The sequence below is a fragment of the Lotus japonicus genome, chromosome 5 (assembly GCF_012489685.1).
Source record: "Lotus japonicus ecotype B-129 chromosome 5, LjGifu_v1.2".
Classification (NCBI taxonomy): Eukaryota; Viridiplantae; Streptophyta; class Magnoliopsida; order Fabales; family Fabaceae; genus Lotus; species Lotus japonicus.
Genome location: NC_080045.1, coordinates 54,467,977 through 54,494,207, shown reverse-complemented (window position 1 = coordinate 54,494,207; position 26,231 = coordinate 54,467,977). Strand labels below are relative to the sequence as shown.

At 37.6% G+C, this 26,231-nt stretch overlaps 3 protein-coding genes across 4 annotated transcripts; all 3 read left to right on the top strand.

Moving 5' to 3' along the window:
* The first annotated feature begins 11,091 nt into the window (after positions 1-11,091).
* Positions 11,092-13,263, top strand: LOC130720372 (transcription factor MYB61). The gene is made up of 3 exons (XM_057571002.1): positions 11,092-11,644; positions 11,743-11,872; positions 11,952-13,263. The coding sequence occupies exons 1-3, from the start codon at positions 11,512-11,514 to the stop codon at positions 12,943-12,945; spliced, it is 1,257 nt and encodes a 418-aa protein (XP_057426985.1). The 5' UTR covers positions 11,092-11,511; the 3' UTR covers positions 12,946-13,263.
* Positions 13,264-16,571: 3,308 nt separating this feature from the next.
* Positions 16,572-18,173, top strand: LOC130720373 (probable polygalacturonase). 2 transcript variants are annotated; one of them, XM_057571004.1, is made up of 4 exons: positions 16,572-16,737; positions 16,844-16,999; positions 17,097-17,167; positions 17,433-18,173. In XM_057571004.1, the coding sequence occupies exons 2-4, from the start codon at positions 16,908-16,910 to the stop codon at positions 18,131-18,133; spliced, it is 864 nt and encodes a 287-aa protein (XP_057426987.1). In that variant the 5' UTR covers positions 16,572-16,737; positions 16,844-16,907; the 3' UTR covers positions 18,134-18,173. The 2 variants fall into 2 exon arrangements, with proteins under 2 accessions (XP_057426987.1, XP_057426986.1); XM_057571003.1 differs by lacking the exon at positions 16,572-16,737 and having other exon boundaries at positions 16,787-16,999.
* Positions 18,174-24,558: 6,385 nt separating this feature from the next.
* On the top strand, positions 24,559-26,201 carry LOC130718899 (uncharacterized). The gene is made up of 2 exons (XM_057569545.1): positions 24,559-25,523; positions 25,997-26,201. Exons 1-2 carry the CDS (start codon positions 24,830-24,832, stop codon positions 26,077-26,079), a joined length of 777 nt encoding a protein of 258 aa, XP_057425528.1. The 5' UTR covers positions 24,559-24,829; the 3' UTR covers positions 26,080-26,201.
* Positions 26,202-26,231: the final 30 nt, after the last annotated feature.

The window sequence follows — 26,231 nt, the reverse complement described above, 5'->3', positions numbered from 1 at the left end:
GACTCTACTCCTACACTAATCCCATCTCGAGGAGCTCACACTAACACTCAATCCTACATGCTAGCGTGATCGTCGTCCGAATCTGAATCCAGAACGACTAAGTCTAGGTACATCCTCCATCCTCCGCTCGCTATCGCGATGCACTCCTGTTCCAGCATCCCAACTCTAGTTTCCCCCGAAGGGTGAACCATCATGATCTAGACCGTCGTGGACATCTGACAAAGGGCGTTTGTCCGCCAAAGCACACACAGAAGACGCGAGGGTCAACTCCAAAGAATTATGTAAATAATAACATCGATAGATACAAATAATAGAATAGCCACTTAGGCTTATAGCTAGGGATAACATCCTAGGGTTACATATTCCATAATGAACATAACAGCAATAGTAACAATTAACATGTTCCAAATAGGATTAACAAATAACAATCACATTCGACAACTAAATTAGTATGCATGTTGCATGATATGATATGCAGGTTAACCCAGTCAACCACATGCATTCCGGAAAGGGATGGACATCAAACGGATCAGCCCTAACACCAGCCACGGTGGAACCATTTCGGCCCGCGTGCCTCTTACTCCAACGACAGCGGTAGTCAGATCAGCAGTAAACCCGTAGGTCTGCCATTTCGGTCTGCTACAAGAGACGTCTATAAACGCTCTTTCACGGCATTCCGGGTCTTATGACCATTTTGGAAACCGACGAGGTCCAGAGTACGTCCTGTGTTAATACCCCATTAATGTTGCATGAATGCAGGATGATTAGTCAAACAACGTCTCCGTCCTCACTCGACACGTCGCCACGTGTTCTAGGTAAATTAAAGTCTCTAAAAGCTTACCCTAAGGTAAAGTCGATTCTACGACAAAAGACACACTCCACAACAACACATAGCTGCTCCAACAGCACCAGAGTATCACATACTCGGGAACTATCAATTCCCCGGACTTATCCCCAGGATAGCCCAACAGCATAGCTGCTCCAACCGCACAACAACAAACGCTGCTCCAACAGCACCAATACATCTACATACTCGAAGCCTCTCAACTTTCTCAACCCTCGGATCCGACGACACTTCTCGTTTTCCAAAACTAAGATTTGCATCCGAAGCTTCCTTTCGAGTTTGTTATCATTACTTAAAAATTTAGAGGTTGTTTAATGTTTTATGAGTTTTATTTACAAAATAGTATCCTTTTAGTCTTATCGCAAATCCTATCAGTTCTCGGGATCTCCTAATCCCCAAATGACTCCAGAGAATGTCTCGATCCATAAACATCATAACAAGGCCCGAATCTCATTCGTCCTATCAAGCTTTCTCAAAACTCTCAAAATAAAATCGGTATGACCTGCCCGCTATTCTCACGATTCAGAATCTCAGATTATAGTGCAAAAGCAGAATTAACTCATCAAAATCAATCAACATGTCATATGTCAATATCTTAAGCAATAACCACATAGCACTTAGCATATAAGGCATGCACCACACATCCTAAATTACCCAATTAGCACTTGGCATATAAGTCAATCTCAAAAGCATTCAGTAGATTCATCATCTACATTGTCAGCCGAAGCCTCAGAAAACATTTTTCAATCACACACAATCCAGTGCATAAACAGTAAACAATGTCGAAAGCATCGACCCTAAGCATTAACTAGAGATTCAGTGAGATGCCCTCACCTGTAGGTTCTCCAGAGTTATCTCCTAAAGTTCCTTCACAATCATAGCCTTGCTCCGCTGGAAATTCCTCAAAATCACCTTTAGAGCAAAACCACATAAATACTATCAGAATCTATCGGAAACTAAGCTATCAATACATCACTAAGGTTACACGAAGTAATCTATACTCTAAGGTACGATAATCTAGCGCGAAAGACAAGTTTTCGGAAAAGGAAATTTTCCTCCTCCTCCCCCTATAGGCTCGGCCACTTTAGGTAATTAGGAGACTCGATTTTTCTTCGATCAAACTTGGTTCCTATGCTATCATTAGCCGTAACTAAGGTTATTCTGAACTCGGAAAAATTATCGGATCAAAAACTGTCGCAGGGGTATTTTGGTCATGATTTTTAACTTAGAAATTTCAAAACTGAAATCCCAAAAACCAAATTTTGCAGGGACGTCACCAACGACGTTTATAACAACTAATCCTACTAGCACTAAGCTAAGGCGATAGTTTTCAGCCTAAAGGTTGAAGCTTTACACCAAAAACTCCAAAAATGGGTATTTTAGGCTCAAATTGATTCCGGCGGAATTCCGGCGACATAACGGAAAATCTAACCCGGCAGAAGTGATCTTGGGCGCATAAGGAAGAGGTTTAGAATCAGAAATGAAAGATTCAGGATAGTTTTGCAAAAACCCATAAACTATCCGCTCAGAAAACTCTACAGAAAAGCTATGGAAAAAGCGATCAGAGGTAAGGATTAGCGACTATACCTCGAAGCCTTGAAGTAGCAACTGATTGATCGACGATCAAGCAAACGATGAAGAAAACTCTTCTTCCTTCTTCCTTGTTCTTGGCCGCGGTTTTGGGAGAGAAAATGGAGGAGAATTTGTGTTTTTCTTCCTTTCTTTGCTATATATAAAGGTTGGAAATTCGCGGGAAAATGAAAGTTTCGCGAATCTGATTTTTCCGGCGTCATTCTCCGTGAATTAATAGATATGTTTTGGCAAAAGAATTCCAAAACCATAAAGAGGTCTCCTTGTATTTTTGGCAACTAATGCATAGTCGGTATAAAACTATTTTACCCGATAAGTTGCTTTTTGCATCGAATGTCGGAATAGAAAACTTCCTTCTGAAGAAAGATTGAAATCATCAAGAGAAATGGGTGTACGCGTGTGGAATATTCATTTGAAGCTCTGAATAGAAAAAGTCTTCATTGTCGAGAAATTCTAGGGTTTTGAAATACCAGGGTTTCGGTTTCGGCAAACTTCCGATGATTGGAATCGGTCGTTCGTAGATCCTAGAGTTTCGCCTCGAAACGGTTGTGATATATGGAAAAAGAGAAGTTCTAACATTTCTCTGAAGATTTTTGGAATTAACTTCCATCGTGCCTAAAAGTGAAAACTAGCTATATACTAGGGTTTCTGACCTAGGTTTAAGTGTATAACGATCGTGCTATAACTTTTATCGACTTCGATACAATCCTTTGACTTTTCCTGAACTTTCTCCTTCATAAATTTATTTCATTTGGTAAACTCTAGTTCAGGTTTCCTTTCACGATACATCAAGCCTAATCGTAAATGGAAATCTCTTCCACTTATTCTAAGCTTAAAAACTTGGGTCTTACAACAAAGCGGTGTGAGATTGACTTGTACCACTCAAAGTAGAGAGGTGTTGTCGTTGGAGTTTCAGTATGTTGACCAGCCACGCAATGAGTCATGTTCTCAAACCTCCCATCAATATCCTCAACATGAGGAATGTTTGCCGGTGGTAATTTGGGTTGATCCTGGAGCATATGGAACTGCCTCAACACACGCTCTGGCAGATATGGGAGGATGATGCCTGAATGCCGAATCTACCCACTGTAAAGACACTCCCGCTGAAAGGGCCAATTCTCTCTATGCTCGTCATATGGAGTCTATATAACACTGCTACCCGTAAGGTCATCTAGGATTAGCCTCTTCGCATGCAGGTCCACATTCCCCCTCTTGGTGACCCATTTGGAAGCTCGCAGGTCTTTCTCACTGTATTTCCTGTTCAGGTTTCTATCAAACAATGACGCATGAAAGTGCTCAAATATCCATGCCTGCAATCAAATATTCATACATAAAAATGTGATACTTTATACATTAAATTACGTTAATTACAATTTAACTAAAATAAGAGTTATAAAATCATACCTGAAACAGATTTAAGTATCCTCCAAGGCTAGTGGTGCAGACCTTGGTGACGTCCTTCAGCTGCTCATAAAGGAAAGTCAATGCCATGACGCCCCATGCATACTCCCCAACATTTTCCAAGTCCATGAACATCCCTAAATATGCAACATCCACCTTGTTGTTTGTCTTCCCACAGAAGATAGTCATCCCCACCAAACACAGCAAGAAGACTCTAGCAGCTTTTTTGGTCTTCCCTTACTTAGCCATGTCCTCAGCCACCTCCAATAACCCATGTATACCGAGCATAAGGTCCTAAACACTTTCGGATCTCCTCTTCAGAAGCTGCTTGTGTAACACCAAGCTGTTTATGCAATGCACTGGCTGCATCCTCACGACTCAGGACTGGGAAAGTGAAGAATTTTCCCTTCACAGGAATGTGTAGCAAAGAACTAACATCATCCAGTGTGATGGTCATCTCCCCAAATGACATATGGAAAGAGGATGTCTCCGGCTGCCATATCTCCACAAACGCTGTTAGCATGGTCTTGTCAACAGAGAGAAGGTTGCATTTCAACAAAGGCAATAGACCTGCAGCCACAACCCTTCCCTTTACATAAGTTGAAAAGCATTTTCTCACATCGTTATTCTTCTCCTTATCCTTCCCAAGCATAGCATTCTCATGGTGGTAGGTTCTCAAGACACCCCTATCAAGCACTTCAGCAGGTTTCTTGTAATGCTTCCACACCTCCAGTGATATATGTTGCTTGAAGCTCTTCAGCAAGGTATTGTCATAAGGCCCCCCAGGAAAGAATATGTCATCATCATCATCTTCCTCACCTTGATCCGCTTGTGTATCCCCTTCCTCCTCTTCCTCCTCCTCCTCCTCCTCTTCCTCCTCCTCCTCCTCCTCCTCAGTAGAACCCTCCTCCTCTTCTTCACCAAAACTCTCCTCTTCTCCTTCACCAGAATCCTGCTCTGCATCAACCATATCATCATCTTCAGGCTCCTGCTCCTGTATAGGTTCAGGTTCGGGCTCAGGCTCCTGTACTGCACTTGTAATGCCCCGAATTTCAGGGGTTACGGTAACAATCTGATAAAATAAATATGCAATGTTTTCCAAAAGGATGTATAAACACGAGTATATTTTTTTTTCAAATGTATTTCCAAAACATGTCATGCATACTCCCAACTACAAAGGGATTTACATCAAGCCTTGAACAAGGCGAGTACCCGAAACCCCAAATATAAATTTCAAAAATCATTATGCAAGCTTAAACCAATAATGGTTAGCTCTCTAACCCAAGGCTCTAACCCTACACCCGACTTTATTCTTCAAGTCTTCCACAGTTCTTCAAGTTCTCCTCTCCGACTCGTACGAAGGTCAAGCTCCATCGAAGATTCTCCATCGCCTAATAGCGTTAAGCGCCCAAATAACAAGTAGCAAATAGAAAGGGTTAACTCCATGCAATTACTACATATAAAAGAGAAAAGCATGCTATTAAATTTAATTACATAGCATGCTAAATAACTAGCAACTTAACTCAAGTTAGATGACAACTCATCCTATCAATCATGAAATCGAATCATATAATTAACAGAATCAAACGATATGGTTTTAAAACGGATATTAACAACTTAACAACATAAATTAACTCAGGAATCAATAACTTAACAGCGTAGATTAATTCAAATAACAATAACTTCAACAGTATAGATGTAGATCAAATTTCAACAAAACCAACAATACAAATCAACTCATATATCAACAAAACCCACAATATAAATCAAATCAGATATCGTCAAGCCAACAATTTAAACCAACCCAGATATCAATAGAACCAACAATATAATCAACTCAGATATCCACAACCTCAACAATATCAATCAAACAATAACGTCTCACAAGACGGGACAATCACGTGGGACAAACCCACCTCATCGCCACTTTAGCATCTCAAAAGACGAGACAATCACGCGGGACAAACCCACCTCATCGCCACTTTATAACGTCTCGACAGACGGGACAACCCCGTGGGACAAACCCACCTCATCGCCACTTTAACGTCTCAAAAGACGGGACAATCGCGTGGGACAAATCCACCTCATTTCCACTTTATAACGCCTCGACAGACGGGATAATCATGTGGGACAAACCCACCTCATCGCCACTTTAGCGTCTCAAAAGACGGGACAATCGCGTGGGACAAATCCACCTCATTGCCACTTTATAACGCCTCGAAAGACGGGACAATTCCGTGGGACAAACTCACCTCATCGCCACTTCAAGCAAACCAAAACATCTCATCCAACTCAGTGTTCACTCAAACAACAATCTCAAATTCAATAATCAAATTAACATAATCACATGTTATTCATATTATCAACAAACATACGTCTCATCAAAATGCATACTAACTCAGCTCACTATTTCAACATAACAACAATCAAGGTATCAACAATAAACAAGTCTTATCCACTAGAAAGCAGTAATGACAGAAACTAGTAAACGACCAAAGCCTCTCAGAAAACGAAGACACACGTCTCAATAAGTTCACTCGGCCGAAGCCTCCATAAAACATTTTCCCAGTTCAACACAATAATCATAATCCAATGCCAATCAATATAAACATCTTCATCTCAAATGCATGCAGTGCGATAAAAGCATGCAAGACTCAAAGACACTCTAAAACCGAGTTACCCTTACCTTAGCCAATTTCTCTACCCAAGCTCAACATCCCAGTCCAATCCAAAATAAAGCTCTCGAACTCAGCAAGTTCCTCGGGCGTCCTTCTCAGTTGTGAAACCTCACCAATTGCTCCAAAGTCTCTTTCCTCAGCTCAACTCGTTCCAAACCTTAAGCAAAGTATCATTGCTTAGTCGCTAAGAAATAATACAACTAATAACACTATCAAAACCCGAAAAGAAGCTTTCGAAGCTCTAGTATTCGACATTTATGCACGAACGGACAATAGAGAATTTGTTCGCTAAAACGCGCATAACTCGAGCTACAGAACACAATTTAGACAATTGAAAGAGCTACGCTATAGCTCAGGCCATACTGACCCAAAAATTATTTTTGGACAAGGCACCATAACACTAAGTTTCGGCCACTTTAGAAAATAGGGTTTCCGAACTTTTTCTTCGATCTAATTTAATTCCTAGGTATTCTTAGGCGATATCTAGGCCAGGGAAACTCTCAGAAAAATTATCGGGTCGAAAACTAGAACAGGGGTATTTTGGTCAGTGTTTTTAGCTCGGAAATTCAAAATTGGAATTTCGAAAAATAAATTTGATAAGCTTGATCCTAACGACATTTATAACAACTAATCCTACTGGCGCTAAGCTCAGTCGAGAGTTTTCAAACCAAAAAGCAAGGCTTTCTCATAAAAATGGGTATTTCTACAGAATTTGATCTTTGCGGAGATTCGGTGAGATTCAGCGGAAAACAACTGGATATTCATGTTCTTGGGCATGTAGGGAATAAGTTTAGACAGAAAAATCAAGTTATTTGGACACTTTTACAAAAAGCTCAAAACTTTGAGCACAGAAATACATAGAGAAAAGCGACAGAATTTACGATCAGAGGTAAGGAATAGCATAAGTACCTCGAGGCCTACGTATAGCAACTGACTATGCGATGATCGGGCAAGAAACGACAAAATTCTCTTCTCCCCCTTCCTCCTTGGAGCTCGCGGCCTCTTATGGGAAGAAATGAGAAATTTCTCATTTTTTCCCCTTTTTATAGGTGAGGCGAAAATCCGAAAAATTGATATTTCGCGGTGCCGGTCGTTTTGGTACTTTCGTCTGCTGATAAAAATTGAGTATTCGGCGACAGAATGTCGAAACTCAAATCAAGGTTCATTTAATTGAGGAAAACGTCTCAAAGACGACGTGGGTCGATTTATGCCCAAAAACTACTTTTTGCAGTCGACGTCGGATGAAGAAACTTCCTTCAGGAAAAATATCACAAACGTCGAAAGAAATGAGGCAACGTGGATGGAAACTTCGTTAGAAGATCCGAATAGAAAAACTCTTCATTTTGGGTCTTAGTTAAAGTCCCCGAGAAGTTAAAGTCTAGCTTCGACGGACTTCCGGGAAGCAAAACCTAATAAACGTACAGTCCAGGGTTTCGTATCGAAACACTGGTCATGGGAAAAATACCTAGAGGTTCTTATTCTCCCTTTAATTCTAAAATTCTCTTAAACAGTGCTCTAGGAGCGGATATAGCCTTTTTCGGACACTCTCGACCATAGTCGGGTGCGAATATGGCTCGTGCTATTACTTAAGTTGACTACAATGTCAACCTTAAACATAATCTGAACTTAATTATTATATAAATAGTTTTCGTGACTCGTAATAGGATTCGAGTCATGAAAATAACATAAAACAATAAAATATAATTACTTAATTAATCAACATGACGAAAGTAAATAAATAATCTAATTATTTAATTCGGGGTCGTACAGCACTGGCAGCAGTCGTTGCACTACCTGCACGCCTTTTACGGGTTACCTCGTCACGCCTTTTATGTGCTTCTTCTTTCTTTCGTAGGGCGGCGGTTTCACGCTCCTTACGTACCGATGTCGTGGTGGAGATTCTACTACCATGGCTAGAACGGTTGGCCGGGGACAAATTCAAATTCTTTGTTCTTGGCATATCTGAACCAACATTGGAAACATAAGACTCAAAACAGAACAAAAACATAAAGGCATTGAAGCTTTGACAGATAAGGGTCTAAGACGCACTCTCAGGGTGCGTCTTGGTCGCACATTTAAGGTGCGTATCAAGCGCACCCTTAAGGTGCGTGTATTCTGAACACGCACCTTTAAGGTGCGACATAGACGCATCTACAAAGTGCGATAAAAACCATAACAGAATGGGTCGGGTCGCGTAACGAACCTGGATTTCGGGAAGAATCTTGGGTGGTTAGCAACAGAAGGTGGCGATGGGGTGGCGGCGGCTCCACTCGGTTGCGGTGTCGCTGGCGGAACCGATGGCGGTGGGAGGCGGAGGCAGTGGAGGAGGATGCGTGAGAGAGGGAGGGAGATTTTGAATGAGAAAGATTTAAATGAGTGAAATGTGTTTGGGGGAGGGGGGTTTGGGAAGTTTGAAGAAGTGGGAAGGGGGGGTTAGTGGGGAAAGTGGGAAGTTTTTTTTTAAACAGAGGCATTTTGGATAATTCACCAATTTTGAGGGGTCTGAATAGCTGTGGGGGGAGGGGCGGGGGGGGGGGGGATTTGAATAACAATTCCCTATTAGATTTGGGTTTGGATGTTAAGTTTTGATTTGGGTGTAGGAATGGTCAAACCCGCACACACAGGCCATTTTCAACCGTAAGTATAAAACTCGAATACATATATTTTTTTCAACGGGAGGGGCTAGGCCCACTCGGATACAAATAAAATCCATTTCTTTTTCACACACAAGCACTTGTAGGAAATTACAAGAGATTAATTTCTATGCACCGACGGTATAAATAAGTTTTACATCGTCATTCAATCACATCCCTCCATTTTGTTATCTCACAATTAATTTTGAATTTAATAATATCTAAAATAGAAAATAGAAGGTTGTGATTGAATGATGGTGTAAAACTTTTTACACCGTCGGTGCATAGAAATTAATCTCAAATTACAATACAAAAATCCAGCTAATCATGGAATATTTCCCACCATATGGGCAAATCAATATAAGTTGCTTATTATATCGAATTAATGAAACCTTGGTCAATACATAGCAATTAGACAATTATGCTAAACTTGTTAACCGACAAATAGAGCCATACCGTATGTCATACTCAAAATCAAGAAAAAGGGCGTTTATTTAAAAGTTTGAATAAGTTTCTGTCTAATTAATTAAAGAAGAAATAAAAGCAATGACTTTAATTTTATTTGCAGAAAAAAGAAAGAAAAACTATTGCACATGTGATGACCACATATGCCGGTGATGGTTGTGGAGTTAATGAAGTTTTAATAAAACCATTTATCAAATTAATAAAATTAAGTGAATGCGCCCCAATAGTTAGTTGTCTAATAAAATTTTGGCTTAAAAGTGGTCGCTAGGTTAATTATTGAAAAAAAGATGATTTGTGAAATACAGATATAACCCTATAATGTTCACACATATAGCACAAGGGTATTCAGAATACTTTCCAAATTTTGTAGCTATAACCTATTATTTATGCGTCTACGTGATGAACATGGCTATATATAACATGGCTACATTAGCAAAAATAAAATAAAAAATGAATGCAGACAAAAGCAGAATTGAGAGAATCAACCTTTGAAAATGGAAACTATGATCATAGGAGTAATTTGCAGCACTAGGACGTTGATTTCAACCGACAGAAATAACTTGCATGATTTCAGATAAGGAAAAAAGAAACGTTGTTCTTTCCCCGTAATGATGGAACTTTTCAAAGAAATCATGACATGGAAGAATTACACTGCATAAAGCTCAAAGAGTAAAGAACGGATAGAAAATTCTAGTGTATTTTTAAAATTTTGAGGCACAAGTTTTCTAGCACTATCAAAAGGGGTATTAGCATTTCGCTTTTCACAGATATAGATGGGCAAAAACTATGGCCTGTGACAAGGAAATTTGCTCTGGCTTCTTTTAATTCTTGCATTGTATTTTATATCTACACCTATTAGGATTGCTTTCATTTTCTTCAGGTGAGTCATAAGACAATTAATGAAGTATATTTATCAGTATGTTTGAATTAGCTTAAGGGTAATTATCAAAGTTTCTTCCTAAAGTTGATTTTGTCTCTAAAATCCATTGTAGAAGGAATAACTTTTGAGGTGACTTATGTGGCAATTTCTTCAACAGGGTGAATAATTTGTACCATTTCTCAATGTGTCTGTTCCTGCTGTAACTTAAGTATCAATTTTTCATGCTTCAGTTACAAGTTTTTTTTATTTTTCTTCATTTTTCACCCTATATAATGTGTTCAATTGATGATAATATGAGATAAGAGCCCCACCACTTCTGCAAGAGACATCAATGCTCACACACCTTCGAAAAGACATGCTATCCTGTATATCAACCCCATTTTTTCTCACCTTGCCAAAATGAACCTTCCCTTTTTCCAACTCCAACCTATACACAACAAAGAAGTCCTGTTTCACATATATAGTCTAATCTCTATCACATAGATCAATCATATATATATATATAATTGTAATTCAATCCATATATACATTAAATAAGAGTAAATATGATGCTATAAAGTTTCCGCTATGCGTGAGTTCAAGAGAGAAACCAAACCTACTTTATTGATCTAATGTATGTAGTCTTATCTTGCATTTTTATAAGATGCTGATTTCACAGCTCGAACATTTGACCGCAAAGTCACATGACAACAACACGTTGCGCCAAGGATCATCCTATGATCCATATATACATTACAAAAAAGTAAAAAAGAAAAAGAAAATAGAAGGAGCCTTATTGACTATGACTTCTCTCATTTCATATCACAGGGTCACCCTGCCTATTATATTAATTCAAATCCTATCATCTGCAAGTTCATTTTCCTTCCTTCATATCTCTCAAATTCTCTCTATCACAGCCCCTCCTACATTCAACTGTGGTTCAGTGCCACCTTTGTTGACATTTCTCATAGGAATAAACAAACTTTGTGTCAATTGAAAAGGTTCACCCCTCAATATTATAGGCAAGGGGGAAAAGTACTAATGGGAAGACACTCATGCTGCTACAAGCAGAAGCTTAGGAAGGGTCTGTGGTCACCAGAGGAAGATGAGAAACTTCTGAGGCATATTACGAAGTATGGCCATGGATGTTGGAGTTCTGTGCCTAAGCAAGCAGGTAAATTAATCCTTCTCTGCTTCATCCTGTTCTTCTTTGGCATGTAATCAATTACTTTCATTGTTATTGATCTCTCTTTCATTGTTTTGTATTGTAAGGTTTGCAGAGGTGTGGTAAGAGCTGCAGGCTTAGGTGGATCAATTACTTAAGGCCTGATTTAAAAAGAGGAACATTCTCACAAGAAGAAGAAAATCTTATAATTGAACTTCATGCAGTACTAGGGAACAGGTATATTGAATTAATAAATTCTCCCCTTTTGCCTTTTCTACTGTGATTTAGCTTCTTCTGATATCATATTCTGTCTCAGATGGTCTCAAATTGCGGCGCAATTGCCGGGAAGGACCGACAATGAAATAAAGAATCTTTGGAACTCTTGCCTGAAGAAGAAGCTGAGGCAACAAGGTATAGACCCTGTCACTCATAAACCTTTACCACAGGGTGAGAATGGAGAGGAAATTCAAAATGTTAGGAGCCAAGAGAAAGCACCTCAACAATTATCCAATGAACTGAATTTGAACCTATTGAAATCAGAGAGTTCAAAATCAGATGCAGCTTCTTATGAGCAAAGAACATCTTCAATTTCCCCAAAGGCCTATGCACCTGAGAATATGGAAGGTTCTTGCAGCAAAGACATGTTCCTAGACAGGTTCATGAGTACTCAGCCCTCAGATTTGATGGGGAATTTTCCTCTTCAGATGAGTTATTCAAACACTGATTGTCTTCCAACCGATTCAAACACTAGTCATTGGTTCAGCCAAAGGCCTTTTGACATGAACTCTGAATTTCCTTTGAATGCAACTTCTCTTCTTACACCTACAACAAGCTTGTTTCTTCCTAGTTCTTTATGCTACAAGCCACTTTCTGTTGTTCCCTCTGACAATATTTCTGGATCCCATTACTGGGAAGCCAGTGCCTCCAATAATAGCAATAGCAGCAATAGAAGTAATAGCAGCACAGAATTGAGAAACAGCAACCACTTAAACTTTCAGAATAGTGCTCTTTCTTCTTGGGGATTGGCAGATTGTGGTGCCTCTACTAAAGAGTCCCAAATTCATATGATGGAAAACTTAAACCACTCAGCAGAAGCTAATAAATGGGATGAGTACCTTCACAATCCAATGTTAATGATGGGTTCTGTGCAAAATGAAGCTCCTGAATCTTTGTGCAATGAGATAAAGCCTCCCATGCATTTGGTGCCTGATACTTTAGGTTCCATTTTGCAGCAGCAAGAACCTTCCCAAACATCTAATATCTTTTCCAAGGATATTCAGAAGCTCAGAGCAGCATTTGGACACATGTAGCATGATTTGAGGAAAGCAAGGAAGATTTTAGAGGGATTGCTATTCTTAGTACAGGTGTGTGAAACCACAGATTTTTTTCTCTTGTATATAGGTCAGAGTCTGATACAAAACATTTGTTTTTCACTCTTTTCTCTTTGCTGATTCTGGTGAGCCAAACCATTTGTTTTTTTACCTTCTTCTTTTTCTTATTGGGTGTGGGGTAGAATTGCAGAATAAGGATTGCTCTGCTGTCTTCTTTTTACTCTTTCTTTCTTTGCTATACTGTAACCTCAATGGTGAATTTCTATATCCAAGCCATCACAATTGTTTATTGGTTCATATGAAGTTTCTTTTTCCTCTCAACTTCAGTGACACTCTGAAGCTATTCAAGAAGCGTTCTCTACATAATTAATTTTGTTTTAGAATCAATTGCAGAAGTATTTTCAGACATGCGCTTATATGTTTGCAAGTCATGTAGGTTTTCACGTTTCGAAAGAAAAGTGGTTTCCAAAGAAGCTACTAGAAGTAGCTTTTGTGGGGTGAAAAGTGATTTTGGATTAGATGAATTGAAAAGTGAATCCAACCATGCTATGAGTTTCTTCAACGTGCTTGGATCAATTTCTATTTATTTAGAATTTACAGGCAGATGCGGGTTGATGCGGTCGTGAATATCTTTCAGTATAATCTTCTTCTAGTCACATTAACTTTGATGGCACTGAAAATGACACTAAACTTGAATAGGGTGCACTTTTACCTATCAAAGGTTACCATGACTGTCCATCATTTTCTAGACAGTAGAATACTATATTTCACTTCCATAATGGCCTTGACACTTGACAGTTACCAGTCCACGAAAGCATTACTTTTCCACTTTCAAAATGAGACTCGTTTCTTGTTGTACCCTCCAAATTAACAGGTGAATAATTTCTCTTCTGCCACCAAGAAAAGGACGTGACCTAAGTAAAGATTAATTTAAACAACACAACAAAGAGGGACCATTTCCCCTGAATAGTTTTTAGCTTGGACACCTATCTGCATATTCTTTGACATTTTTGAACACCTCGTGTACTTGGTTTTCTATACTTAGTTCTCTCTCACACACACATTGAATATTCGGTGCATGTTTGTGGTGATGTTAGAGCCAACACAGACATGATTTCACATAAACACATATCTCAAAGCATTAACACGGAGAAGTTAGAATTTGTGACGTTGAATTTAATGTGTATCGGAATAGCAGAATTTTGACACATTAACTTCAACGGGTATTCATATTAAGTTCATTTGAAATTCAAAACACGTTTTAGGACACTTTACTGTACGTGCAATGAGACAATGACTTCCAAGCTAACAAGGGCCATTCAAGTGTATATGCCGATGTCCTCTAGTTCCTTTAGGACACTTGAAAGGCGAAACATTATCCTAAACAAGCATTGCAAGCAAGAAACCTCCTATTTCAAGAGAAAAAGTCATTAAACTCCATGATTCTTTCAGAAACTGGCCCGCCTGGGTAGATTCCATAGTACACCATGAAACATATGGCATGAGTTTTGGGTGTTGAAAGCAGCCACAAACATTTTGAAAACCGCCACAAGTTCATGTCATATTGGTCTGTACCATTTATTTTGGGGTAAATAGCCAACTTGGTTCCTGAAAGTGTCAACCGCCTTCAACTTCATCCCTAAACTTTTAAAATGACGCCCATGGTCCCTGGATGTGCCAAATCACCCTCATCAGTAGTCCTTGGGTTAAAAAAAGCTAACGCCGAAGTGTGACTTGAAATATTTTTTTTGTGTGGCATTAGACCGGTGGGAAAGTTTTAAAAGCTTCAATTTAGTCCCTGAATCTGAAAAAAATTCTTTCTATCCCCTATCTTCCTCTACCTCTCCCCACCACCATCACCCTCTCTCCATCTCATCTTCTTCATCCTTCTTTTTCTACTTTCCACCCTCATCTCCTCCCTCTCACGCTCTCTGATGCTCTCCCTCACCTCAACCCTTTTTCCCTTCCAAAAACCAAAACCGTTCAACCCAAAAAACCCACAAACCAACATGGGTGGTAATAAAGATTTGCAAAATTTAATATTAGTCTTCGGTTTAAATAATACTGAATCCTTGTGACCTTGTGAATTTTTTTTTTTTTTTGAAATTGACCTTGTGAAATTGGGGTTTGGTTTAAGATGATAGAATACATATATTGGAAACCCACCTAGTAATTTGATTTATCCATCTTACATAAGCATGTGGCACATTTCTTGTGTTGTTCTCAAAAGTGCTCTAAATTAAACTTTATTCTGATAGACATGACAGTTTAAAAATTGTTGGTTATGCACAAAACTGCCACAACAGAAGGTTTAATGAGCTGCTGATTTGTTTCTTCCCTAACCCAAACCAAGAATAATTGGCTCAGCTGACCAAACTCCATCTCATCACTTTCAACATCCCCTACAATCTCTTGTAACCCCTCAAATCCTGTAACGTTCCCCCTCCATTCCCGCCGCAGTTTTCAAATTGCTCCGCCACCCTCCCCATCCAGACTAACACTCATTTCTCCACCTCAGAGCAAAGGTACGCTAGTCTCACGACCCCAATTTTAATTCAGCATGCATAATTATATAGAAAAAAATCTTATAATTAATTAATTAATACTAGTCAGAGTATTGTAATTGCAGATAATCATGGTTCAAACTTGCACTAATATCTTGATATCATTTACCAAAAGAAATTGACTGATCCATTTCCATGCATGTACCATTTGCCTATAACCGGCCACTATACTGTTCTTTCCCAACACGTAATACTAATTATTTTCAATATTCTAATTAATAGCTCTTAAATCAACAAGTTCTTTGAATTCTAATTGCTTCTCAACGTAACGCCTAAAATCCCTTCCATACTAACTTATCTAACACTATAAATATCACCTTTGTCTATTTCTTCTAAGCCACCAAACAGAACTGAAACCACTCTCAAAGTTACAATCATACCATGAACATGAAGTCGTGTCCAAAGCTTAGAAACTCCTATGTAATTCCTTTTTTCTTTTTGTTTCTTCTGAATGTGATTCGAGTTTGAGTATATCCAATGCACTTTTCTCTTCTTTTCCAGCATTTCAGTGTTGAAAACAATTTTAATCGGAGCCATCAATATCTAATGGCTCAGATGTTTCATCCAGATTGGATTGCTAATATAAACTTAATCTTGATCAAACGACTTAGATTTCTTATTTACGTGAATTTATGAGTTTCATAACTGTTACAGAATTCCAATCCAATTTTTTGAAAACACTTTTGTTCGTGTTGTCAATCATGTGTTGTTTATATGACACATGAATGAAGTAAAAAATAAAAGAAGATAAAACCCCATGTTGTTCTTGTGGCCAATCACGTATTGTTTATATGAGATGTGAACAAAATATAGTTGTTGAGTAATTGAATATGATTTCTTTGGTGTATGGCACATGCCCTTTGCACTCTATTTTACTATGAAAGTAGCATTTATCAAAAGGTATGTAGCATTCGTTAACACAGTAGAATTGATGGAAATTTGTTTACCTAATCACATTAATCTCTAACCGATCTTTGATTTCTTGGCATGTTAGATAAGCAGCATTTTGACATCAATTGTTCGTTTTTTTTTTTTTAATTTTCTCCTAAATAAACATTTCCATTGACCATTGACCAACATTAACAGGTTGAATTAGAGTGGCCCTCTCTTCCTGTTCTTCCATCATATGGCAGAGGAAGGGATGCACCTGCTGGAAGGTTCAGTAGTCTCATTTTTGGAACACACCTCACTGATGTTGTTATTACTGGTAAAACTACAACGCCCATGTATTATCATCTCTATTAGAATTTGTTAATATCATGCCCCTTTGGAAAATCATTTTTAATGTCACATGTTTTGAATTTGTTCATTAGGTCACAATGGTACTACTGGTGGGACAAGTTCCACAAGGGACAATTAAAACTCACCAGGCCTTACATGATTGAGATTATGTACTCTAATCAAATTCAAATCGCAAATCTTACTTTGGTCAATTCCCCATCTTGGTTTGTCCATCCAATTTACAGCAGGTTTGACAATGATTTTCATTTCAATTTATGTTCAATCTTCATGGACCTTATGTTCTGTTCTGTTATCCTCATGTTCTTATCACACCTTTCTCTGCAGTGACATTATAATTCAAGGGCTGACCATTCTTGCACCAGTTGACTCTCCCAACACAGATGGAATTGATCCTGGTAATTTTTATATCATTTATGTAATTCTATTATATATAGTTTATTTCCACTGGATTTCAATTTAGTCCTTAAAAGATGGAAATTATGATTAATATGATCCTTGAAGAATGAAAAAAGACAAATCTTGAAAGACTAATTGAAATTTGGTTTCATCTTTCGGCTGCTAGTTTGTCTACTTTCTTAGCCCTGATATTTTTCATTGACTAAAGTTACTATTCACTCAAATTTCAATCATTCTCTAACTATTTTTTCTTCCATTTTACAGATTCTTGTTCCAACACTAGGATTGAAGATTGCTATATTGTATCTGGTGATGATTGCATTGCAGTGAAAAGTGGTTGGGATGAGTATGGAATCAAAGTTGGGATGCCAAGCCAACACATAATAATCAGAAGACTTACATGCATATCCCCTGATAGTGCTATGATTGCTTTAGGAAGTGAAATGTCTGGTGGAATACAAGACATTAGAGCAGAAGACCTCACTGCTATCCACACTCAATCAGCAGTTAGAATCAAAACTGCAGTTGGTAGAGGAGCATATGTGAAGAATATTTTTGTCAAAGGAATGAACTTGTTCACCATGAAATATGTGTTTTGGATGACAGGTTCTTATGGATCACACCCTGACCCTGGCTTTGACCCAAAAGCACGACCTACCATCACAGGAATCAATTATAGAGATGTGATTGCAAAGAATGTCACATATTCTGCAAAGCTTGAAGGAATTGCTAATGATCCTTTCACTGGAATTTGCATTTCTAATGCGAATATTGAGAAAGTGGGAAAGAAATTGCAATGGAATTGCACTGATGTTCACGGTGTTACAAGCAATGTGTCTCCTGAACCTTGTGCATTGCTGCAAGAGAAGCCTGGGAAATTTGACTGTCCTTTTCCAGCAGACAAACTTCCCATTGAAAGTGTTCAGCTGAAGACTTGTTCCTTTAAAAGTTTGTCACTATTTTGAGAGAATGAATGTATTTTAAATTTTGAATGTAATACAGTAATGGTGCTATTGTTATCTATGAAAGAGTTCTGAAAAAAGTAAATCAAAACTATTGTTATCTAATGCTATTTTTATACATGTGTTTTCCTTAGTACCAAAATGTTGTTGGGGTTGGATTACCTTTAATTGCTTATTTGAGCTTATGTTATAACATAAACACTTATTATGCAAGTATTTGGCATAGCTTATGTAAATGTGTTATGGCCTATTTATAAGTTGTTTTGAACTAATTTTCATAAACTGTTTTGATTAACTTATGAATAACAGCTTATGCTAGCGTATAACCTATGTTCTAGTTATCTAAATAAGTTTCTCAAATTAGCTTATGATTTATGAATAAGTGCTTAATCCGCTTATTCCTTTATTAAATTGTTTACTCAAAACACAACCTAAATCAGCACCTGGTCATCTTATCTTGTAGCAATAATCGCTTATTAAAGTGTTCGGAAGAGCTTATGTAAATAGCTTACGACCTACCCATAAGCTATTTTAAGCTTATTTTCATATGCTGCTGAGATTTGCTTATAAATAAGCACTTATACATACCTATAAATAAGTTCATATTACAGTGGATGTATCTCATCAGAAAGGTAATTTTATGTGAGAACATAATAAATCAAGACCATAGATTTACTAATGAACGATTCATTTGAAAAATGAATACTCATGTGGATTTGCTTATACATTGTTCCCCTGCAAGGCAGGAATCTCATTTTGCATAGCTTGTATTCAACACTCATGTGAGTATCATTTTGGTTCAAAGATAGAAGTAATCTTTAAGGTGAAAGAATGATAAGCAGGGGGAAGTTTTTCATTGAGAGTACATGTCTAACACACGAATACTATCATAACCAACTCAAAATAAATCACTGAACAATATCCTAACTTCACTACTAGGTGAAATTGACGGTGCTTAAAATTATGTTATGTTATTTAAATTAAATTATCATTTTTCATTCATTCACTGAGTAATTGATAAAAATATTAATAGTCATGAGTAATTAATAAAAATATTAATTGAATGATTATTTTGCACAATTTATAAAGTTTAAAGAGCTAAATACACATTTTTTTAGTATTAAGTTCTAAGTCGCACATGACTTAAATACACAGTATTTTTTAATGAGTTTTTGATACACAAATACTCAAATCCAAAATAAGGAGAACTAAGTATGTTCTTGAAAGAATTTTCACCTACACTAACTACCTTCGGATGCTTTCGAGATCCCATCGTAATATAATATAGAGTTTTATTTTATTTATAGGGATTGTGTGATCATCACTTCCACCAGCTAAATATTGATTCGAACAAATAAAAAAATATTTGAATGAACTTTTTTGTGATTTTAAATATAAAGAAAACAGTAAAAAAGATTACAAGATGACAAAGAAGATGTATTTCGAAATGCATTCACCTAATCCCCTAATAGTTTTTAACTCAAACACTTCTCTATAAAGGTTCATTTCACTTATAATGTTCATAGTTATCCACCTAATTATCCCTAACTAGCTTAGGTGAATCTATCAGTTGGAATTCCTAGATGATATCTCTTAAAATCTAGAAAATCCAAAATGAACACTATAGCTCAGGTATCTCAAAGACATTCACAATGACCATTCTATCATAAGACAAGGTATCCTAGGCTTGTGAATTTTCATTATCACCTGGAAACTCCTACTAGAACTCACAACCTCGTCTGTCACGTGGAAATTCACTATAGTTTCTACCCAAGATATTCCTATCCTAAAATGGATGAAACATTGAGTGGTTTCTTTCTTAAACAATACCTACAATTATCTCCCGGTCTCATGCAAGTCCTGAAAAATCTAACAAAAATTACTCACTAATACTTGAAGGCTTGAAGCGTAGAAAGTAAAACTTAAACACAGTGTTGTGACCTAAGAGACAAGTGTCATACTTTCATTGAACTAAGCATACATTAATTCATATTAATCTCTCAATCAATCTATGAATTACTAAAGCTCTTTTATTATCAGTTGATTGGTTAGCAACGCGTCCTCTTTTATCTATAAATTAGAAGTGTGCAGCATAGAAAAAAAAATCATACATGAAAGACTTTCATTTACATCAATGGATAAATTTACAACAATCAAATTATACAATCTGAATAAAAAATAGAATAGAAATATATACCGGGATAGGAAAGGAAGATATGAAACCCAAAAAACAAAGACAAATTCACTATTATAGAAACTTTATCAAGCTTTCCATGGCCTCTGAGAAGTTGTTACAATCCTCCCTTGGTTCCCACATTGCTCTAAAGCTTCACTCCTTCAATCCCAGACCTAGGGATCTCTCCTTCGTGATGCTCAGCTCCCCTATGTGATTTAGAGAGAAAGAAGGAGAAGGATGGAAAGGATCCCGCAAAAGTATGATTTCTAACTATTTATAGGGGTTCAAGGCGGTTTGGCTAGCTTAAGCTAGCTTCAACCCACTTAAGTGAAACTTTTCTTTAAGCTCATGTAAAGTGTCTTTCTTAAGTGAGGTCATTTCTCACTTTAGTGAGATTGTCTTCCAGAGTATCTTGCGAAAATCGTTCCCAAACTTCAAAATTAGCAAAAACGTCCCTAACGTTTACACCCGGTTGCAAAAATGATCTTCCGTCCAATTTCATCCAATATTTAACGAATTCTGGGATAAAAATTAATAAAAAATAAGAAACTAAAACAAAAACCTAGAAATTGATGAATGTTCATCTTCATATTCTTCTCTAGAAAACCCAGAAGCAAACCAAAAAAATCATCAACCCCACCCTAAACATCAATTTCAAATCTCAAATCAACCATCAATTGAAGATACACCCATCTTGCCCAATCAATTTGAAAGTCTGGACATTTTTTACTTCTCCCTCTAAGTTGTGCTCCTCATGTGGATGGGAACGAAGCATATCAAAGAGAAAGTAGGAAATGATGAAATCCAACTCTGTCGCTCACCTCCACCGACCCACCAGCAATCGCCGCAGCAACCACCGTGCGGACAACACCATCAAGCTTGAAAACGCACCTCTTGAAGAACTCAGATCTTGCATATCCTCCATGAAACCCAGAAAAAAGAACAAAGGGAGTTTTAGATGGGGTTGGGTTTCGGTGGTGGGAGTTAGTGACGGTGGTGGAGTAGAGCGACGCGAAAGTGAGGCTGGGTTTCAGATCTGGGGGTGGGGTGAGGTTGCGGTGGGGATGGGGTGAGGTTGGGTGTGGGTGGGTTCTGGGGTCAGGTGGGTTGAGGTGTTTCTAAGCTTCATCTTCAGCTCCGCGTGCATGGTGATGGAGCTGTTTTCACCCCATTATTCCCACATGAAATTCGCTGCATTCTGTCAAACTACCCACCAAGCCAGACTCTTCGGGTTTCTTCGTAGCTGAAGATTCAATTTTGATTTTGTTTCCTTGGGTTTCACTTGATGAGTGTTTATAAGCTATTTTTGGTAAATTGTGAATATCAGGAAAATTCCTGCAATGTTTGTAATAATGAGGTGTTTTTCCATCTAGATCTACCTTCGAAACTCATCCATCTAGATCTACCTTCTGGAGTGATGTGTGAAGAATTAAATTTGCTGAAATTGATGGCTTTAATAATTTTTTATTGGTATATAGGATAGTGTTTTTTGGATGAGAAAACTTAATTTTGATTTACTCATTTATATGAAGATGAAGGAAAAATGGGATGAAGATGATGAATTTCTGGGTTTTTAAGATGAAGATGATGAATGTTTCAGAGATTAAATTTTTTAATTACTTTTTTGAGGAATATTCCGTTAGTTTTTAGATGGAATTGGACGAAAGATCATTTGGGGACGATTTTCACAGGAAGGCTAAAGTTGGGGGACCAAAAGTGCAATTAAGCCTTTTTGTTTTTAATGTCAAAGAGAATGAGTGTGTGTAATTTGTAAATAGTTAAAAAAAAAGCTGTGCAAAAAAGCAATTTCCATTACTGGGCCGGTTAGTTGATTAATGAAATGGAGCCCAAAAATCACGGCTCACTGGGCCATGTTGAGGGGAATGTAAAAGAAAAAAAATGCAAGCCCGTTACTGAGTTAAGAAATAAAAATCTACTGCTGTTATTTTAAAAAAAAAGAAACTGCTGGTCATGGACCAAAATAAAAGCCTGCTACTGGTTATGGACCATAAAGAAGCCTACTACTCATCTATACTATCTCTCTTAAACTATGACTTCTCAGTCTCTTTAGCTATTACCAAAAAAAATCTCTTTCTACCCCGCAACAGTTAGTTTTTTTTTTTATTTAAAAAAAACTTCAAAATTGATATTTGACCAAAAAGAAAAATTCAAAATTAATATAGGGATTGACTCTTAGAGTTCAGAGTCGATAGACCTTAAGATACTTTTATAAGCTTTGACAAACATTTATATAATAGAGTCTTACTTAGCTTAACTTTTGGATTTGGTAAATAGTCAAGTTGGTCCTTCAATGTGTCAGCCGCCTTCAAGTTGATTCCTAAACTTCTACAATGCATCCCATGGTCCTTGGATGTGGCAAAATGCATTCAAATTAGTCCTTGATGTTAAAAATCTTAACAGACATTAACGGAATGCTGACATGTTATTGCAGAGAAGATCCATGACCATGACTCGTATTCTTCGTCCGAGTCCAATTTTGACAACGAGAAAGAGAAAAACAACTACTCTCCTTCCTCCTTGAAGTCCAACGAGAAAGATTGCCTTTTTTTTTCTCTGATTTCCTATCCATTTCTTGTTCTACTGTTTTTTTTTCATTTCTAGCAATTTCGTGCTCTGTTTTGTATGAAGTACTCTCCAATCTATGCCATGATTGTATATTCTCTTTTCAAATTCTGAATCGGGACTTTGTTCATCACTCTTCAATGATTAAAGTGTTTATAGTGGGGGGTTTATGAAGTTTAAGTTGGATCTTGTTTCTTCCGTACAATTCGTTGGAACTTAACCATCCTCAATCTCTATCTCATATCTTGGTTTGGGTGGGTTTGGGTTTTTTATTTCTGGTTTGTGAAAATTTGGGGATTTTTGGTTTATGGTTTTTGAGTTGGGATTTTAGAGTGGTGGTGGTGGTGGAGTGGGTGGACGGTTGGGGAGAAAGGTGGGAGGAAGAGAGGGTGGTGGGGAGAGAAAGAAGCTCTTTTCAACCATAGGACTAAATTGAAGTCCTAAAACTTTCCCAACACACTCAAATGCCACATAAGTTTTGGTATTGACAAAAAAAAATCCATATCAACCTTTTGTTAACGTCTGTTATGATTTTTAACGTCAAAGACTAACTTGAATACATTTTGCCACATTCAAGGACCGTGAGATGCATTTTAGAAGTTTATGGACCAACTTGAAGACGGTTGACACATTTAGAGACCAACTTGACTATTTACCCCTTTTGGATTACATAACGGTATTTAGCCATTTAAATCACAAGTTAACACCATATATTCTTTCAACTTTGAAATCTTTGATAGGTTCGCATGTCGGCCATTTGAGTTACAACTTACCAGAGATAGAAAATGTGCCTTGTGAAGAACAAAGATTGTGAATGTGTGATACCATAAAATTCACCTAATTAGATTATCAAGTTAGCATCTAATTGTACAAGGGAGTGAATGAGTGATACTTGCGTGCTTTTAATTATTTGGTGACAAGCATGGCTGAAAGAGAGTTAGTGGCCCACTGCTGAAGGAGGAGAAGGACAAATTAGTCTTCATCAAAATCCACTTGTTTTTTCTGTTTTCCTTCCGAATCGGAAACAACGATTTTACACTGTGGAACCCATTACATTCTTCTATTTCCTCCTTTGTCAGAAGAAACCAAACGAGGGAAAATATCTTTTTTTTCTTCACTTTTCTTTCTATCCTTTTCTTCCCTTGGTTTTTTCTGCTGTTCCAAACAGAACATAAGGTCGCCATTGCATTCCCTCTTTCTTTATGCATACAACAAATCAATGGTTTTTTTTATAAAGAAATGTTAATTGTTAGTAATGTTAGTAAATTAGTCATCCTTATGGTTCGATCCTTTCACTCTTCATCCCACCCAACCCTTATGTCTCATAGCTCTTACCACTTGAGCTAACCCACAACATATCAACGGTAATTACGGGTAGGAAGTGTATAATTTTATTTGATATTTTTTATTTTAATTTCTTACTAACTTGTTTGTTTCTTAGGAAACGTTTGAAGGTGATCAATACATGTTGATTCAATTGGTAAAGTCAGAACTCTTCGCTTTAGAAGATTGTGTGTTCAATTTCTGTTCATGATGTGACAATTGTGTTTGTGAGCAACATGTAAGTGATTTATAGTTCCGAAGACCTGCTCTAGTCCATGATGGTGACCAGAACTGAATCTATCGAAACTTCTAGTAACAAAAAAAATCAAGGTTAGGCATAGATAAGGTAGTTAATGGTGTCTGTCTGTGTACCTCCCCTACTATTGTTCTAAGCCTTATCATGAAATGAGAAACGTATAATGATTCAAAATACCCAACACAATTTCAAACGCTGCTCCATTTGCCTCTTTTTCTCTTCTTAATTCCCCTTCTCCTCTCACACACTGCCACCATAACACAATTAACCACCAACACTCACTCTGCTATAGTACCTTGCCTACCTTCTTGTTTTCTTCACTTCACTTTTTCTTTTGGAAAAAATACACAATTACTGGTATATGCACTACACCATGAATGACCACATGGCCTTTCAGCTTCACCCTTCTTTGCAAGATGAAGACTTTGAAAATGATATTGGTGATCATCATCATGATCATGATCACCATCTGCATCCCCACAACTTGTCCAGGCTTTCTGTTTGTACCAGCAGCACAGTGTGTGGTGCTGATGATGATGATAATTTTGATGATGCTTTGGCTGTGGACTTGTCAGGTATGTCAATTGAGAGTTTGGAAGGGGAAGGTGATGATGCTGATGGGGAGTTTTCTTCTGATGGCTCTGACTCTGAAAATGAGTTGAGTGGTTTCTGTTATCATTTGAATCAGACTGTGAAGGACTCTGCTAGTGACAATGAGGGACAAAAAACAAAGAAAAGGAGAATCAGAAAGGAGACATGCATGTGGAACAGTTCAGAGAAAAATAGGAGCAATATTGATGAGAAAGAGGAAGAGGAGCATGTGGTTAAGGGAATGCGTCGGGAAAGTGATCGAAATGGGAGCACATGGGTGATAACTAGGCCTAAAGGTGGTAGGAGATCACTATGCATGGATTTGGAGGAAGTGAAGGCTTGTAAAGATCTTGGCTTTGAATTGGAAGTGCCTTCTCGTCTTTCTGTTTCACTCTCCAATTCCACACTTGACACTAGCAGTGGTGGTTCTTCACCCATCACCAATTGGCGCATCTCTAGTCCTGGTAATTTTTCAACTCTTTTTAGTTAATACTGTTCTTACTGCTTAGATTCACATTTTTCATTCTAGGAATGATTCTAAGTTTGAAGCTCTCTTCAGACTGCATGTTTGGAAACACTTCTAATTCTAGGAATAAGCTTAAGTGTTTCATAATTGATTATGATAAAAGAGAAGTCGATCCAAATATGTTGAGGAATTCTAACCTTACGTGCCTAATTGTGTATCTATCATTGTTCCAAGCACACAATTGTAACTAAACTACACACTAGAGTCACTAGGCTAGACTAGATTCTGCTTAGGGCTAGCCACTACTCCAATTATAACTCAAGTCTTTCAATAGCACATTGACATTACTTATTCTAACAGTTTTTCATAGGGTGATCAATTCATGATTAATCTGAATTAAGCAACAAGAATTAACTGATCTTTCTAACAGGTTTTCTCTCTTTTTCTTTTCTCCCAAACTTTGTAATTCAGGTGATGATCCAAAAGATGTGAAGGCTCGGCTAAAAATGTGGGCACATGTGGTTGCAGCATCTGCATCCAAATACTGCACATGACTTGAGTGCTAATTTTGTCTCAAAAGTCCATTGCTTTTCCATGGAGGCTGTAAATACATAATGGTAATTGTGTGATTATCTTGTGAGAAGTTTTGGCAGTATATACTAGCTTTCTTTGCTAATTATTGTTGCTTGTGATGTAGCTTGTGATG

Coding starts and splice junctions, on each gene's coding strand:
- LOC130720372 (XM_057571002.1), top strand. CDS start 11,512: ATGGGAAGACACTCATGCTGCTACAAGCAGAAGCTTAGGAAGGGTCTG. Junction 11,645..11,742: donor TTCTGTGCCTAAGCAAGCAG/GTAAATTAATCC, acceptor TTGTATTGTAAG/GTTTGCAGAGGTGTGGTAAG. Junction 11,873..11,951: donor CATGCAGTACTAGGGAACAG/GTATATTGAATT, acceptor ATTCTGTCTCAG/ATGGTCTCAAATTGCGGCGC.
- LOC130720373 (XM_057571003.1), top strand. CDS start 16,815: ATGTCACATGTTTTGAATTTGTTCATTAGGTCACAATGGTACTACTGG. Junction 17,000..17,096: donor GTCCATCCAATTTACAGCAG/GTTTGACAATGA, acceptor CTTTCTCTGCAG/TGACATTATAATTCAAGGGC. Junction 17,168..17,432: donor CACAGATGGAATTGATCCTG/GTAATTTTTATA, acceptor TCCATTTTACAG/ATTCTTGTTCCAACACTAGG.
- LOC130718899 (XM_057569545.1), top strand. CDS start 24,830: ATGCACTACACCATGAATGACCACATGGCCTTTCAGCTTCACCCTTCT. Junction 25,524..25,996: donor TTGGCGCATCTCTAGTCCTG/GTAATTTTTCAA, acceptor TTTGTAATTCAG/GTGATGATCCAAAAGATGTG.